The following is a 16,036-nucleotide window of genomic DNA, read 5'->3' as shown; positions in this document are numbered from 1 at the left end:
TCTAGTTTGCCGTCGGTCTTGAGATGGTATATCAATTCCTTAAAAACGTCTTGGTTCCCTTCGGCATCTACGGCCAAGAATTTCTTTCTTCTAGTACGCCCTAAGCCACGAGTTAGAATCTTGTAATCACTATCATAGTTGTGGTTGTGGTTGGTGGGGGGGGGTTAATACTTGAACTGCTAGGCACTGGCTGTGTCTGTCCTATACGGTCACTCAACGCGCTGCGAGAAACACCAGAAGCGCGTGCAGGCCTCCTTTGAGTCGAAGTCGGTAATCCACGAGAGGTTGATACCTTTCGAACTGAGCCGCAATGCTCACACTCGCAAGGCTCTGAGCCACCGTTCATCAAGTAGAGAAAATGAGGCCAAAACCTATTTGGTGAAAAAAAATATTTGCCAGAAGGATGGCCCCAGAGAAATTTATCTACCTGCAAACGAGTATGTTAACCAAGAAACTGTATTTGATCAATGACATGATATGATATGAAATCAAACGTACCAGTTCAGGCCTGCTTTGGCGTGGTCGAGCCCAGTAGACGTACCCTTCTGGAAGTTGGTCAAGAATATATGTTTTGTCTAGAAAGTAAACAACAAAGCGCGTATTAGTACCCTTTTTATTGTAGGAATTTTTTTCATAAATGGGCACAAGGAAAAATTTTCACTTTATTCCATGCACATGAGCCATTTCACGGCAATTGCCGAGCACCAGAGTATAGAGACACTACTCAAACTTGATACTCTGGCTAGCTTGACGGATAGGGAGCCGTATCAATATAGCTACTGCTTTTTTCCCGGTATCCAATGGAAGGAAATCTAAATGGGTACTGACCTTGCTGACACTCGCCTCTTTCTTTCATCCATTGCATCCCTAGCTTCTCGAGATAGACGGTAGCATCGGTTTCCACACAGTTAGAATGCTGGGGCCAGGCGCTAGGGTCACCATCAGAAAAGCTATTTATCGGGACGACTACCCGGCCCTTTTGATCGACTTCATATCCCTGTGGTCCCATGTTGATATACAGGCCGTCCTAGAGGGCGGTAGCTCTTCTTAACGCGACTTCGAAAGCTGCTGGATGTTGATCCAAGAGTGAAGTGAGCTGAGCTAGTTAATCTCAAGGGCTTGGCACAGGTAGGCAGCTTGTTAGGCTTCACTTCGAGTTCAGATGCGGTTCACTGGTTATTGTTAGCTATCTCACTTGCTAGGCTCGAGCCGGTGAAGTTCGAGGACGTATATAACAGATGAAGAGAGTGCTGCGAGGTTGTTTTATCTGGACAGTCAAAACAAAAAGCTGAGGACGAGAGCCGTGTGCTTTAAATAAAGTTATTCACGTGACCTACTCGGGCCCGGGCCCGGGGGCTCTCGGGTTTCCAACAAGAAGACAAAGAGACAAAGAGGTTGATTGGCTGGGCCGTCCCTTTCAGTCTTCACAGCTGAGACAGGTACCTGGGGTCGAATATAATTGGTCAGCTAACTTAGCTACTTGGTCGCTCAGCAGAAGTTGAAGTCGGTTACGTCTGACAAAAGGCATATTTGAATGGGCCGTTAGCTATATATATACACCTCCTGAGATAGATCAAGTTATCTACCGCATCGCCTTGTAAACCTTCAAGGGGCCACCAAAAAACCTGACTGGTATTGAAGTTTTGCAAAAAAAAAAATCTATAGGAACCAATGACAGGATCCCATGATCTCCCATGTCTATTTACATACAGATTGATAAAGATTTTGTTAAGATGCGGGTCTCGCAGTAATTATGTGCACGATTAGGCTGCTGAAGCAAGGGCGACAGTCTCTTGTTCACCCTCCCACACCCTCTGCAGTTCATCTTCAATCTCTTGCCGGCGAGCCTTGAGAGAGTCAACATTATCCAGCTGTCGCCTAAGCTCTTGTAGTTCTTTCTCAACACCCATCTTCTCCTTCTCTGTTCCAATGCGATCAATCTCCCAACTCATTCCATCGGCTCCAAGACCCACAGTAAGGTTGAAAGTGTGGTACTTCTTTAGGGAAGCCCGGGTCGAGATCGTGATCAGGGTAATGCCTCGCTCCTTTGCACGTTCGTACAGTAAGCCCTCCACATCAGAAGACACTGCGGAAGTTGCCTCATCCAGGAATACGTAGCGCGGGTCATGGTAGAATAGCCGGGCTATGGCCATACGCTGCTTTTCTCCGCCACTCAAAACATCTTTCCATTCCTTGCGCCCGTTCCAACCACCTTCACGAGCTGGGAGGTAGCCCAAATGAACTGCCTCGAGGATCTCCATCAGGTGGTTATCCGTGCGCCCGCTCTCTCGCATGTCAAGTTCATTGTGAGGATATATAACTTGGTCACGTAGTGTCCCAGTGCTCAGATAAGGTCGCTGTGGTAGGAACATGATGCCGTCCTGCCCAAAATTTCTTGGTCGGCTTACAAGTCCCCTATACACAGGCCATAGTCCAGCGATGATCCGAGCAATGGCAGATTTACCAGCCCCATTCGGCCCAGATATGAGCAGGTGTTCGCCTGAGTGGACAATAAAAGACAAGGATTCGATAAGTTCATCTCCGCCTTGCGGGAACAGGCCAGGTGCAACAATGGGAACATTCTCTAGGCGCACCCCATCGAACCCACTGTGAATTGTTCCTTGGACATCAGAGAGTGAGTAAAGTTCTATCTGGCTCCCACGGGGCTGGTGGTATGAGTTGGCATGAACACGATGAAGGGTCGATATCAATGTGTATACGCGCGAGGTATATCCAGCGAGCTCCGATAAATCCTTGATGCTATACATCATACGGCCACCCGCATCAGCCAAGGACAACATTAGTCGTTTATTTGTTATGAACTCCTTCATACGGCCCCGTTCTCGATTGATACCTGCTCCAGGGGTAGCCATCTCAAGAATTCCGCCAGCTCCACCCCATGCTGGAAGGAAAATTGGTAGTGATGTGATTAAATACCCAAAAGCTGACCACGAATACTTCAATAACATGTCTTCGAACATGTTATATCGTATCTTCAACTTATATATACCTTCCATCCATCGTTGAAGGTTGGCAAAGCTCTTCGAAAGGAATACCCGTTCGATATCAGCACCACCATAGAACGCGATCTCCTCGGCATTCGCCAATAGCCTAGAATGTAGGCTACGGAAATCGCCTTCCTTCTTCCCTTCCACTGCCTTGAGTTTCCCGAATGGAGGGGAATGGCCACGGAGAAGTGATGCAGTGCCAATATACCCACTTAGTATACCAGTTAGAGCCAGTGGACCCAACGAACGATAAAGCTGGTAGTTGAAAACGATAAGGTCAACCAGTGGTTTTCCAAGTGAAGAATATAATGATGCAACAGCGCTGCAGAAAAGGGTGAGATCTTGGGTAATGAACTGGTCAACCCCTTGGCCAATAGCTCCATCAAGATTACCCAACTTGTAGTAATTCATGTTGTCATTCAAATAAAGGTCGTGTACATAGCGAGTCAGTCGTGTTCGGAAAGCAATAGAAACCTTTGATTTCAGAAACTTGATCATAGCGTTTGTGTATGAAGCGAAGGTGCCGATGCTGCACCACTTGATGATGCCCCAAATGAAAGCTCTTCCTTTTCCGGCCACCAGATCCCGTACAATCTCACCATCCAGCCTAGCCACCACCAAAGACAGGTATGTTCTTAGCATGAGAAAAACTCCATGGCTCAGAAGTAGGCCCGTTTCCTTGCTGTTCCATCGGGGAATCATGATGCTCAATAAGCTAAGCAGTTGGTGCAAAAAGGCTAAATTCAAACCAGGCTTGGTGGATGGCGGTGGCGCTCCTCCATACCCATCCCGTAGTCCAGCTGCTCTTGGTGGGTTCAAGAACAGTCGTCTGTGGGCATCAAATGTCGTTGATTTTGTAGGGTGGATGGTGACCTTGGAGGTACTGGAGGAGGTAAGGCTCGACTTGTAAGGAACGTATATAATCCTTGACCCATCTTTCCCTCGTAACCCGGAATTCTTGCGCAACAGCTGTCTCCCTTGTACCCTTTCCTTTGACCAATCCTTCCACCAGCTATATCCTCCATAACCTGTTCCAATAATAGACAGAAGTAAAGCAACGGTGGCAGCTAGCTTTACCGTTCTTGACGAATTTCGGACGCGGGAGAGAAGTAGTTGGGAATAATGCCGAAATAGTATGACCAGCGGATCTTCCGGTCGCCGAAGAGTAGATTGAGCTGCCATACTGTCTTCACTCTAGGACCATAGGCCGTTTTCATTCACTGGTTATCTTGATCTGAATCCCATGGTCCCGCGACTAATCCGGGCAGCCGCCACTGGGAAGCAAAACAGGAGGGGGAAAGCCTAGAGATCGTTCAGAAGGTATCAAATTCGTCTCCTATAAACCACAGCAGCTACACCGTATACTAGCGTTGTCCTGAGATGAGGTTGAGCAAGTTGAATTTAACCCCAGATTCCCCGTTGAAAGTTGGTCGACATTGCAGCATGTGAACTCTCATCCACGTGACCATGTTTTGCCGAGGCTAATTTTTGCCAAGATATAACACTTTGTTACTAATATTAGCTCCTCTAAGTACAACGGTGGTTGGATGCACTACGACATTCAATGATACTGGCTTCAAACAAAGGAGTTCGAGGAATTATGATCCTTATAGTCCATCTCCCCGCTCCCTAGAAAGATGATGGCCTTCGATCCTATAAGAAAAGAAGTACTCCGCACAAAAGAAATATTTTAAATATTAGCTTATAAGTGTCCGGAGATTCATCAAATTTGTAACTATACTCTCACAAACGCTATAAGAGACAAATTGATCAGCGACAGTCATAACATACCCAAAGGACGAACAAATAACTGTTAATACGAGGTACTTACTAGCATCAATTTGCTTAATTTGAGGCAGGGCAAGCCGTACTTTATTCCGATACAGAGCAGGCGCCGCCTTCTGTAAGGGGTTCCCTTCAAAGTACACTGTATTTAACTCTTCTTTGTCTTTCAGCTCACGCTCCACTTCTTCAAAACTAGAGAGCTGGTTATTTGATGCCCAAAGCTCCTCTAACTTGGTAAGATGCGACAGATTCTCCAGCCGCGACACTTTGTTGTTAGATATGTCTAAAACACGGAGATTTGTGTTGCTTTCAAGCCCAGATATCCCAGTAAGGAGATTATCAGATAGGTAGAGCTCCTCGAGGCTTGAAAGAGACTCTAGCCCAGAGAGTGTTTCAATTCGATTAGAAGGTATCGAAAGTATTTTGAGATTGGTAAGAGACGAAATGTTCTGAAAGAAAATGGACATAATCAGTTTTATGTGGGTGGAGAACGTTTGGGCTTGGAGTTGGTAGTTGGCACCTTAATTTCGGATATTTTGTTCTTTCCCAGCCATAGCTCTTCAAGAGCTGTCAATGTGTCAAGATTGTCAATTTCCTGTCATTTACCAAAAGAAAATCTTGTCAGTTCTCAGCCAAACACATTCCGTCATATTTTGAATCGGCCTGAACAGGTATTTGGTGGTAGTTTTGGGCCATACTCTTATCTTGTTCGCACCAAGCTCCAGATTCCGCAATTCTTTGAGCTCTTCCAGCCCTTCGATTGTTTGAATTCGGTTTTGAATGAAATATAGGTCCCTTAGGTGTACTAGTGTAGAGATATTCTTGATATGTTTAATATCATTGAAACTAAGGTCGAGGCTTGTCAAGTTCACGACGTGATCCAGGCCTTTCACGTGTGAGATGTTGTTGTCATAAAGGTCAAGTTCTTTTAAGGTGGGTGCGAGGTTATCGGGAAGATATATGCGGGTTATTTGGTTCTGGCGAAGACATATTTTCTAGAAGAGTACAAGTTAGAACTTGTTCATGGTAGACACAGCATACCATACGATGGTAGAATAATAGTGATACCTCGATATTCATAAACCGTTCTAACTTCAAGCTCTTCATGGACGATACTCTAGAGTGAACCAAGTATATTTCCTAGAATAACTTCAATTAACCTCCATGCACCATAATGGCGTACCCTTCCAAGGGGAACTTACGTCCGCATCGTCTTCTAGATCAACTAGCAAATCTATTATGGGAACGGCATAGTTAGCATGCCTTGTATCTCTATATGACTATCATGACCCAGTCTATACCTTCATCGGCTTCAATTTCTTCAGGAGGCGGTCCTTCAGTATCTGCATGTGGGTTACTCAGTACCTCGGGGTTTGTGAGGACAGCGTGAGGTTTGGCTGGTTTGTTTGGATCCGTCTGTTGATCGCTCATACTGCCATGGAGGGGAAATGGACGTGGAGGTTCAGGTGGTTGCCACGAGGCGTAGTGTTTAGCAGGATCAAATAGTGTCGTAACAATAACCTTGTTCGAGGTACAGTCTACCTGGTATGGGTATAATGTTGGTCTCGCATTCAAGTTTATATTATTATCGATAAATAAGCTAGTGTAACTCCTAGGCAGCCAGGAACCGCTGTTTGGGTGTGCAGGTAGGTGCGTCATGGACACCACGTGACCATCTCCCAGCCAGGCGCCCTTGCAAGCACGAACCTAGCCAGTTAAATACTACGGATCAAATGGGTATGCTACGTGCATCAGAATGCAACAGGTTGGTTAAATTTCGATCTATTAAAACATAGAATAGAAAAATACATCAAGTACCTTAAGTTGGAAAAACAACGTTGCTAGAACGTATGCAACATGAAGGGGAGAAAAAAAAGTCTCAGATATGAAAATGCATGCTGGGTGAGAAGTAGATAAATAAGAGGGAGAAAACAAGAACATCTTGTTCTAAGAAAGACGAGGAAGGATGCATATATAGAGCAAACTAGGTGCCCGGCTAAAAAGGAGGGATGTTAAAATGTGCGAAATTGAATGGAGTTGGTCCTTGGGACTTTGAGAAGGGTAAACGGATAGAATATCAAAGCCGAAGAATAAATAGGTCAATAGAATTGAAGAAATATGAAAGGGTAATAACGAATAAGTAAGGCTCAGAGCTAAAGCTGATGCATAACTGAATATGTTGTGCCAATGGATGTATAACTGTGGGTTTAAATAACTCGATAGCTGGAATATCAAAAAAGCAATGAGGACAGATATGATAAGAGAAATAGAGGAGTCAAGGAAAAAGGTTGTGCAGTATGGCGACTGTTCGCAGATTCGGGGTTTGTGGTGGAGGTACAGGACTAAATGTAGGGCAGATATGGGGTAGGGCAGGGACAGGAGGGAAAAACCCGGAAGTCAAGGTCATGAGACTTCAGGAGTCGATAGAGAATGTAGATGGAGAAGGAGATGTAGTGAAGTGGGTAGAAGGTAAAGTACGTGCAGGAAATTAGATAGCGTATAGGAGGGGGGGGGGGGGGATGGTAGAGAGGTGCGAAGACAGCCAGGGGAATTGTTTTTCAAACAAACGGAAGAAAGAAAAGGCGATTGGGGGAATGGAGTTAAACATACGGAAAGGAGAAGTCAAGGAAACTAAGGAAAGGGTGCTTGAAGGGTAATCACAAATAAAACAAGGAAAAACTAATAAAAACAACCAGGGTATTAAAGCGAACGTGGCTCGTTTAAGAGAGCATCTTTTTTTAGGTGCACAGGCAGGTTCCGGAATTTTTGGGAGTTAATTAACAGGGGTTAGATAAAGGTAAGAAAGACGTCAAAGTAGCATAGGCTGAATGCTGGTTTTTTTCGAGAATGCCGGTGCTATAAGGCAACGTCCAGCACCAAGCTCACATCTCGCACATGGCTGTGAGCTAGGTCTTCTAGTACTGGAATGAGGTCGAGGAGCTCGTTGTCATGGGCGTCTGAGAACCAGCTGCTGATTGGGATTGCATGCTTTGGGTGAAATATGTAGGAAGTCGGGGAGTTATCGATAATAATCGTTTCTTTAAGATCACGGCCAACTTGCGATAGGTCCTGGAAATAATTTAGCAAAGGATATCTAGCAATGCATATTAGACGAATTTTTGGCATACCTTGACATAGTTTCCTTGGTGGTTGTAGCAGCTATCTCTAAAGAGGCGATGATGGACAACTTTATGGATATCTAGTTTATCTAGTAATGGATCTCCATACTGTAACGGGGTTAGTCATTGGCATAATATAAATCTTTCCGAAAAGGACGACAAACCTTTGATACAGATGCAGTGAAAACAACAACCTCGTAGAGTTCACCAACACGTTTCATGAACTGGTCTACTCCAGGACGTTTGATCACATATATATTGTGATATTGTCCCTCTATCTCGACGGGTATAGTGAAATCAGCTCGATCAAGAACCTGAGCATAAAATTGTTAGCGATACGTTTATCTAGAAAGGAAAGAAAAATGGTATGTATATCATACCTTAAAGCTGCTATGAACAAGAGTTTCGTCGAGATCCAAGACTAGGCATTTCCTGCCAGAGAAATGGTCTTGAATGGGGGGCAATAGCCATTTTTGCTTTTCGCTTTGAACAGATGGTACAGGAGGAACCGGTTTATCAGAAGCTGCTTGGGGATATGCGAGGTCCAGGGGAGGTGGAGGTGGAAGAGGGGTTTGATGGACAACTTGGTGGTTCGCTTCGGCGGCTGGCTCATCGGCGCTGGCGATAGGATACTGGTCATGCATGTCGGTTTCGTCACTCCGGTTCTGTTGCTCAGGAATGGTAGCTGGTGTCTCTGTGGGTTTCTCGGTTTGGCCGGCGGCTAGAGAGTTTGATGCGCCAGATTCCTCTGACAAAACATGTACTGGGTCAAGTTTGGAACTCTCCGGGAGGACTGGCTCGGTTTGGTGGTGAGTGTTACTGTCACGGCCAGAAAGAGTGGATTCTTCCTCGTCTTCTTGCTTTGTTGTAACAGCAGCTTTCTCATCTACAGCAGCACCGACATTATTCTCAGCTATGGGGGCACTTTGCTCATCGAATATTTTGATTGCTGGCTTTTCGGTAGTGGCATCAGCGTCATCCTTCCTGTCGGCACTACCCGAATCAGCAACGCCAGCATCCGCTTTCTCGGATATTGGTTGGGTGGTCCGGAGTGAATGAGGTTTGACAGTCTGCTTTGGTGGGAGTGAAGCCATGTCTTCACCATCATCGTCCTTAGGCGCACGGCAGCAGCTTAGAAACGACCATAGTGATCCCCTTTGCCTCTTATCAGACTTTGGATCATGTTCGGCCCGTGAACCTCCATTTTTAGAGCCGATATGGGCACCAGCTTGATCTAGAGGCTGTGCGTGTCGTGACCTTGTGCTACTAGCCTTGCTGTGGCTCCCCGTCAGGTTTGTTTGCGAAGTGGATAGCGAGGCTCCAGTGCCTTCCCGGTTGGTGTCTTCCGATTGCGAGTGTTCTTTATTCTTCTTTGACGAGGACCGAGACGGTATGCGGAGAAAAGACCGCTTTTTCTTTGGCAGTTCCGTTGTCTCTGGAGCGGAAGGGGATGCATTATGAGGCATGTCGGAAGGTCCTGTGTGACTTGCAGGAGCTACGCTCGAGTCTAGTTTCAACGAGGTTAATCTCTCGATATTCACCCGGTTATAGAGCAACATGATTGTCGACATACCTGAGACTCCAGAAGGGGCGGACATTGGTACCGTGCGATATAATTATTTCAGCGACGACGCCGGAGCGTGGAGAGGCTTGGGCTAGCTCGGGGAACGAGGTGGCCGTGTGGGATGGATCCCTCTCCGTCAATTAAGCACCTTGTCACCGACAAGAGCGAGTCGTAGGGCCGACCGATAGTTCCCAACGGCTTCTAACCGTCAATTTCAAACCAAGGAACCGTTGAAGTTGGGTTAACGTTTTTGTGTTAGAAGGATTCACGATATCACAAGCACACCCCCCCCAAAAAAGCTATCGTCGCAGTCACTTTTGAAGGTATTAAATAAGGAAAGGCCGAATACTTCGAGTCCAGCAGCCTATTGCGGGAGTGTCTCTCCTTATTCCCCGCCTGCTCTTGATCTTGAGGCGGCAGAAGTTGAGTCGGAGGTCGAGAACTCCTCTCCCCCTTTGGAGCGTGCTTCAAGAGAGTACCGCCTGCTCGGTCCAGACGAGCGAAACCGGCGGTTAATAGAAGTCGCAAAGCGGCACTGAGGCAGATGGCTGGCACCGGCAGCAGCTTGGACAGTGTCTGGGGGCAGCAGAGGGTCGAGGGCGGTCGTCGGCAGCGGTGGTCGAGAGATCGGGCGTCGGTGCAGGTCGGGTCTCTCTCTTGGAGCAAGCAGCAGAGGCAGGAGGAGGAAGAGGAAAGCGAAAGGTCGAAGTTGGGAGCGCCAGAAGTTCTGGGTAGGCTTACGTAAGGCTGCCTCTCTCTGATTTGCTGGGTGGTCGAGAAAAGGTGAAAAGGGAAGCGGTAACCTTGGTATTGGGGCCGTAACAGGACACTGCCCAGCGGGTGGTCAAGGGGGGGCGACTTGGGGCGAAGGGGGGCCGGCAGAGCGGTATTGATACGGGCTCGATACGGCCGGTAAGGAATACTTTATTTTCACTTCGTCCTCGTTCGCTAGCTAGCTAAACCATCACTTCTTCGCGGTGCTGGCTCTCACTCTGGCTACGGAGTATATATGTACTAGTGCAGCTGTCCGTCTCGAGGCGACAGGCTTGAGAACTCGACTTGGTTCGGCCTCCTTGTCAGGCAGAGGCAAGGTGGTATATAGGGTGAGTGATGGCCCCCTCTGGAGGCCGCCTTATTGGGCAATGACCTGCCCTCATCACAGTCCAGGCGGCCAGGGTGTCTGCTCAGTGGCCAATCTGCGGCGCTGACTGGCGGGAGCCAGGGGCGACAGCACGCTAGCGGCTGGTCTGCAGCGGACTAGGAGGCCGCTCAAGTGCTCCCGGTCACAGCCTGGCCCATCAAAGGGGTACGGAGTACCAGTTGTGTGGCCATTCTCGTCGCCCAGCGTCAGTCAGGAATCATACACAACCGAGTGCAGCGTACAGACGACATGGTACCATGTACGGCGGAGCGTCGGTTCCAGTTATTGGGCTGGGATTCTCATCACATTATTGCTGATCTTCAGGTTACATAACTAACACCTCTGGTGGATGACAAGGGAGGACGATGGTCAGTAGCTACATATATGGGGACCGATGCCGGGCCTGGAGCTTCTCTTGATTTTACGCATGACATGACGGGGGGGGGCGTCTCTTCATGGTTGCCGCGTGATTTTCGACACATCCTCGACATGACACCCATTCCAGCTGCCGGAAAGGTTATTGATATGGAAAGGTCATTGCTCTGACCGACCAGGGGGGTCGATATTTTCTACCCCGGCCAAGCTTCGACGGAACCTTCTGCGGGTGCTCGACTTCGATGGAGCAAAATATTTACGTTACATAACCAAGAAGCGATTGCCGGACGACCGCAGGCGTTCTCCACAGTTTGGGGGGTCAGCTCCCTCCCAGCTCCTTGACTGGTCTTGGGGGCTCTGGCATGCGCATCGTCCTGTTTTGCACGTGGGAAATTGAGCTTTTAGCTACGAAGTACTCCGTGCTTTCCCTTCCATTCTACTTAGTTATCTTTTTTTTGGATGCATATCTCTCGATCTGGATCATCGTGTTTCGCCCCCGATCTAGCCAAGACCTTTTGCGGCTCGAGCCAGACACGAAAGGCGATGGGGCAGGGGGTTCGACATAAGTATCTTGTTTGCGCTGATCGTAGAAGACAGAGATTATTTACGAGATATGAGCAAGACAAGCTTTCCTGACAGTATCCCGCGAGGATCTCAAAATGCAGTCACAAGGTACACTCTTTTCTCTAGCCGTCCGTTCTTGCAAGAATTGGGCATGTTTAAACCTCCGGGGCCCGAAATTTTCAAACTCCAGGCTAGCTTCTTCAGGCCAAACCCGCACAATATCGACAGCCCCGATAAACTCTGGGGAATACATCGGCGAGTCTGGCCGGAATTACAAGATCGAACGGACACTCCAGGAGGAGACATTCCCTCCACGCCGGGTTTGCCTTGCTAAGTGAGTTCTCCCATCTACTCCGTATGACCATCTAATTGCTCACCACGCTCTTAGTGCTGCCAATGACAAGTTCATCCTGAAGTACATCCATCCAGTTAACTTCAGTGACCTTCGGGAACTAAACTGTAAACTACTTGGTGCTGGCCATGTCCGTCTCCCACAGACATACTCCCAGAGAAATCAATGTTCGCTTTTGAGTATTTCACTGGCCATCTCTTACGGCTTGCTCAGAACGATCCGCCTCTACAAATCACCAAAAGGATTCTTAAAGATGCCCTCCGTGGGCTAGCGGAGCTCCATTCCCGGGATATTGTCCATACAGGTATGTAGTGCCCTTTGTGGCCGAGATAGCCAATACTTATATTAGGCAGATATTAAGGCAGATAACATATTCATCGACTGGAAAGGCAATGGCAAGGATACCAGTGTTGAGCGAGTTCAGCTGGGAGACCTTGAAGATGCTGCTTACATTCCTCCCGGGTCAGCGATGATTGGAAAGCAAGCAGGAAACGAGATGTGGAGGAGTCCCGAAGCCCATGCATCAGGGCCTGTGAATAAACCATCTGACATCTTCTCTTTTGCTCTTGTCGTAAGTCTTTACACCAAAAATCCCAGGACTTTAGAGGCCTAGCTGCTTATCTTAATAGTGCATTTATGCAGTACACAAACGGGTCATCTTCGCGGTCGGGGAAGAGGAGTTGGAGGAAAGGATAAACCCATTGTCTATTATAATAGAACGGCAAATTTCATACTTTGCAAATGAAGATGGAATAAATGGGCTTGTGAAATACCTAGGAGACAGTCCTTGGGTCCACATTTTCCAAGTCATCCGAGATGGCTTCAACAGCGACAACCCACGTAGGCCGTTTGCTCTTTGGAAGGATGTTGATGAGGACTTTAAGAGCCTTATTTGTGGCATGACGAATTTAGATCCAGAGAGGAGAATCACTGCCGATGAGGCGCTGGCACACAAGTGGTTTGAAGGAGTTTAAGACACACACGGGGAAGCAAGTCTCATTGAACAAGTCCCGAATACGCTCTGATGTACGAAAATATACTATCAGTTTTGACAAACAAGTTCAAGTAGTGGAGGTAATTGGCTATAGAACCTACTTATATTGAAATATCACCGCCACTTGCTTCGCGATAATATTAAGCTTATACTTACTGGACTAGTTACGTCTAGATCTAGTCTCGTAATCAGCATACTATTTGTATCTGGTTGCTGATGTATACTTACGGGACAGGCCCAGCATCGCGAGGTTCGATATAATAGGCCAGCAGGGGGAGTACTTCCCGTCTTGCAGGAAGGCAGCCTAAATTCTCACCATTTTCTATATATAACCAACGACATTGACATGGCCACCTGTCAAAAGACAACTTCATCCCGCGTTCCACTTGCGTGGGCTCACCCTTTTGGTTGAATGGTCTAGCGTTTAGACGCAAATATTGCGGTCATCGGATACTATTTGCCCTTCACTTTCACTAGAAGCTGAGAAAAATGTTCAGGCTCTCACCCGCCAAACCTTCCTCCTCAGGTACCAACCCAAAAGCCCCGCCAACCTCAGCGGAATACGACAATGGGCTGAGAGTCGAAGCCAAGAACGTATATATGGTTCTTTCGTCGACGGCGCTGCCACGAAAGTACGACTGGGGAATACTCATCGCCTCTAACGAACTGGGAGGAGTCATTTTCCACCAGACTCTCAACGGAACCGTCTGGCGATATATAGTTGAGTTCGAGGATATTACGAGATCCACGGCATTGCTCGTCGTTTTAAAACTCGGCGAGGTCCCAGACATTACGGCTGAGTGGATGGACGCCATAAAACAGTGCATCCAGGCAACTGAGGTGCCAGGAGACGAGTTTACTTGTCGAACCTGGGCCCTCGCGGCGATATATGAACTTGCCAACTGCGGGTTTATCGGCATGGAGCCAAGCTGGGATATCATGAAGAAGATTGAGGAAGAGGCCAACGACATCGCGACGGACGCATTATTTTCCAACCAAAAGCTCGTCGTGGATAGTCATCAGTGTACCCTTTGAACCGTCTGGATTGTAAGGAGATCCATCATTTTTATTTTCACCGTACAGTTCATTAGTTCGTTTGTCGTGCGATCGTGGTATCATTTATAGTTAATGAAAAGGAGAAAATCAGTAAGGTGGAAGCGGAAGAGGAGAGAGGAGAGAGTGATCCATTGTACCGACAGTTTATCAAAACACAGGCTTTGCTATCCAAAGTAGCTTCTCTGGCTCTAGTTCATTATGGTAGCTGTTTTTCAAAAGCATAACTCAACTCTACTTCAGTATCTCCGTTACCCATATGTGTCCAAATCGCTCTTGTATATCCCCAATACTCTGCCTTTGAATTCAGCTTCAGTACGATATGGGCCACATGTTATGCCAGTATCATCCTGATGATCGTAACTAGCGGGACCACCTAGGGTATCGCCGATAAGGTAGTCCTTGTGCAAACTCTGTATCCGATCATATCCCGAGATACACTACCGAGATCTTTTCCAAATATGCACCTATCCACAACCAAATAACTAGTTGTTGACCACATATCCTTCAATCCCGCCGATGTTGATATCCTGCGCTCCAGATAAAGTTCTGCTCTAGCGGCCATCGGCTGATTACATAAGCCAGGGTTCCTTTCAAACCTCCAGGAGCATCGTCGAACTGCAGGAAATAGCATAGCAGCTGTATACCTGAGCCAAACTGGGAATGCACAATGGCGTCCTCTACGCTTCGGACTGCTATCAACAGCCGCCAGGTGTACATTCGAATGCAACCGGCGCCTCGCACTCTTTCCCAGAGCAGAGCGGTTTTGAAATCATTGCAACAGTTTGGGGAAGTATCCTCATTTCTTAATACAAAGGTAGGGTCAACCGATTCTCTTACAGTTCAGAAACCGCAATTCTAACCTGCAGAATAGTATTTCAAAATTCGAACGTCGACATCTGGGGGCACGGCATTTGCGATCTTTGAATCACCTGAATCCGCCTCCAATGCTATCAGGGCCTCGCCGTTGACAGTTCCTCTGCCTAGCCCGAAACCGAACACCTCCAACTCCTATATCCAAGAACACCCAAGCTCCTCCAATCCTACAGAGAATGCCACGCTTCACCCGTCTGACACATCTGGCGAAGTCATCCAATGCACGATTGCAGAATCAGAGTATGACCACAAAGCAAACATGAGAAAAAACCCATATAATATGGGGTTTCAAATCTCAAGGCATTGGATGGAGGTGCAGGATTTAATGCGCGCACCAGACAACCGAGTTCCTTTGGCTGAATACGCGGATTGTTTTACGAAACGGAAATTTTCGATGCCGTTTCGAGTTCAAGACCGGTACTTTGAAAGCACGGTTAAGGCGGGAGGAACCTCGTTGATGCAGATGTGGAAGCAAGGATTGGAGGAAGAAAAGAGGAAGAAGGAAGAAGATGCCAAACGCCTCGATGCTGAACGCCCTCAACAAAATACTGATTCTGGCTGAGACTCATCTTACCCGAGAGTCTGGTCTACACGTTTGGCAAACCTTTGAACTATCGTCGTTTCCAGATAAGCGGCACGTTGGACGTCGGTCCCGGGCATAATCATAAGTCTATATTGGGCCATGACCACCTATTATTCCCTTTAAAGTCTGTTCTCTACCCAGACGGAACAACGAGTGCATAAATGCACCTGAATTGGATAGAAAGTAGATACCCACGGCCATAGGTACCCAATCTTTGTGGCTACAGGATCTTTCCACTTACTCACACTTGGAATAGAGTTGAGTGATCTGAAGGTACAGATGAATGTCCTCCTGTCAAAAGTTGACATATGTTCATCTTTCGGACATTTCCTTGGAGGAAACTTTGGCTGAGTGGATGTCATGCGATACGACTAGACCTCCGAGATAACTCCAGGGCACCTTACAAAGTGCTAGGGCGTTCGTTCCAAATTTAGGACTGTGTTGTTCAATTTTCAATTAAGCATAGCTGGCGGTCACTCTATGTTTATTATTCCATGACAAGTAATTTGCAGCAATTTGTGTTTAGCAACACTCTGCTAGCATTATTATACCAATGATATTTTCCAAGACTAAATTTATACATATTCAGATGAATGACATCCCAATAACAAAATTTTATCCA

At 47.2% G+C, this 16,036-nt stretch overlaps 7 protein-coding genes across 7 annotated transcripts; 3 read left to right on the top strand and 4 right to left on the bottom strand.

The window, feature by feature from the left end:
- Positions 1-1,763: 1,763 nt before the first annotated feature.
- ARB_06148 (uncharacterized protein) lies at positions 1,764-4,190 on the bottom strand (the record flags this gene model as incomplete). Its single annotated transcript, XM_003015790.1, has 1 exon — positions 1,764-4,190. One exon carries the CDS (start codon positions 4,188-4,190, stop codon positions 1,764-1,766), a length of 2,427 nt encoding a protein of 808 aa, XP_003015836.1.
- Positions 4,191-4,584: 394 nt separating this feature from the next.
- On the bottom strand, positions 4,585-5,260 carry ARB_06147 (uncharacterized protein; the record flags this gene model as incomplete). Its single annotated transcript, XM_003015789.1, has 2 exons — positions 4,585-4,661; positions 4,840-5,260. 2 exons carry the CDS (start codon positions 5,258-5,260, stop codon positions 4,585-4,587), a joined length of 498 nt encoding a protein of 165 aa, XP_003015835.1.
- A 135-nt stretch (positions 5,261-5,395) lies between these two features.
- Positions 5,396-6,452, bottom strand: ARB_06146 (uncharacterized protein; the record flags this gene model as incomplete). Its single annotated transcript, XM_003015788.1, has 4 exons — positions 5,396-5,788; positions 5,835-5,933; positions 5,996-6,027; positions 6,095-6,452. The coding sequence occupies 4 exons, from the start codon at positions 6,450-6,452 to the stop codon at positions 5,396-5,398; spliced, it is 882 nt and encodes a 293-aa protein (XP_003015834.1).
- Positions 6,453-7,649: 1,197 nt separating this feature from the next.
- ARB_06145 (general stress response phosphoprotein phosphatase Psr1/2, putative) lies at positions 7,650-9,378 on the bottom strand (the record flags this gene model as incomplete). The annotated part of the gene is made up of 4 exons (XM_003015787.1): positions 7,650-7,862; positions 7,922-8,020; positions 8,077-8,226; positions 8,293-9,378. The coding sequence occupies 4 exons, from the start codon at positions 9,376-9,378 to the stop codon at positions 7,650-7,652; spliced, it is 1,548 nt and encodes a 515-aa protein (XP_003015833.1).
- A 2,695-nt stretch (positions 9,379-12,073) lies between these two features.
- Positions 12,074-12,882, top strand: ARB_06144 (uncharacterized protein; the record flags this gene model as incomplete). The annotated part of the gene is made up of 3 exons (XM_003015786.1): positions 12,074-12,212; positions 12,262-12,479; positions 12,538-12,882. 3 exons carry the CDS (start codon positions 12,074-12,076, stop codon positions 12,880-12,882), a joined length of 702 nt encoding a protein of 233 aa, XP_003015832.1.
- A 509-nt stretch (positions 12,883-13,391) lies between these two features.
- On the top strand, positions 13,392-14,182 carry ARB_06143 (uncharacterized protein; the record flags this gene model as incomplete). The annotated part of the gene is made up of 2 exons (XM_003015785.1): positions 13,392-13,926; positions 14,028-14,182. The coding sequence occupies 2 exons, from the start codon at positions 13,392-13,394 to the stop codon at positions 14,180-14,182; spliced, it is 690 nt and encodes a 229-aa protein (XP_003015831.1).
- Positions 14,183-14,618: 436 nt separating this feature from the next.
- ARB_06142 (uncharacterized protein) lies at positions 14,619-15,393 on the top strand (the record flags this gene model as incomplete). Its single annotated transcript, XM_003015784.1, has 2 exons — positions 14,619-14,738; positions 14,830-15,393. 2 exons carry the CDS (start codon positions 14,619-14,621, stop codon positions 15,391-15,393), a joined length of 684 nt encoding a protein of 227 aa, XP_003015830.1.
- Between the last annotated feature and the right edge of the window lie 643 nt (positions 15,394-16,036).

Source organism: Trichophyton benhamiae (assembly GCF_000151125.1).
Source record: "Trichophyton benhamiae CBS 112371 chromosome Unknown Abenha-G-c-322p01.r1, whole genome shotgun sequence".
Classification (NCBI taxonomy): Eukaryota; Fungi; Ascomycota; class Eurotiomycetes; order Onygenales; family Arthrodermataceae; genus Trichophyton; species Trichophyton benhamiae.
This window is presented reverse-complemented; position numbering and strand designations above follow the sequence as displayed.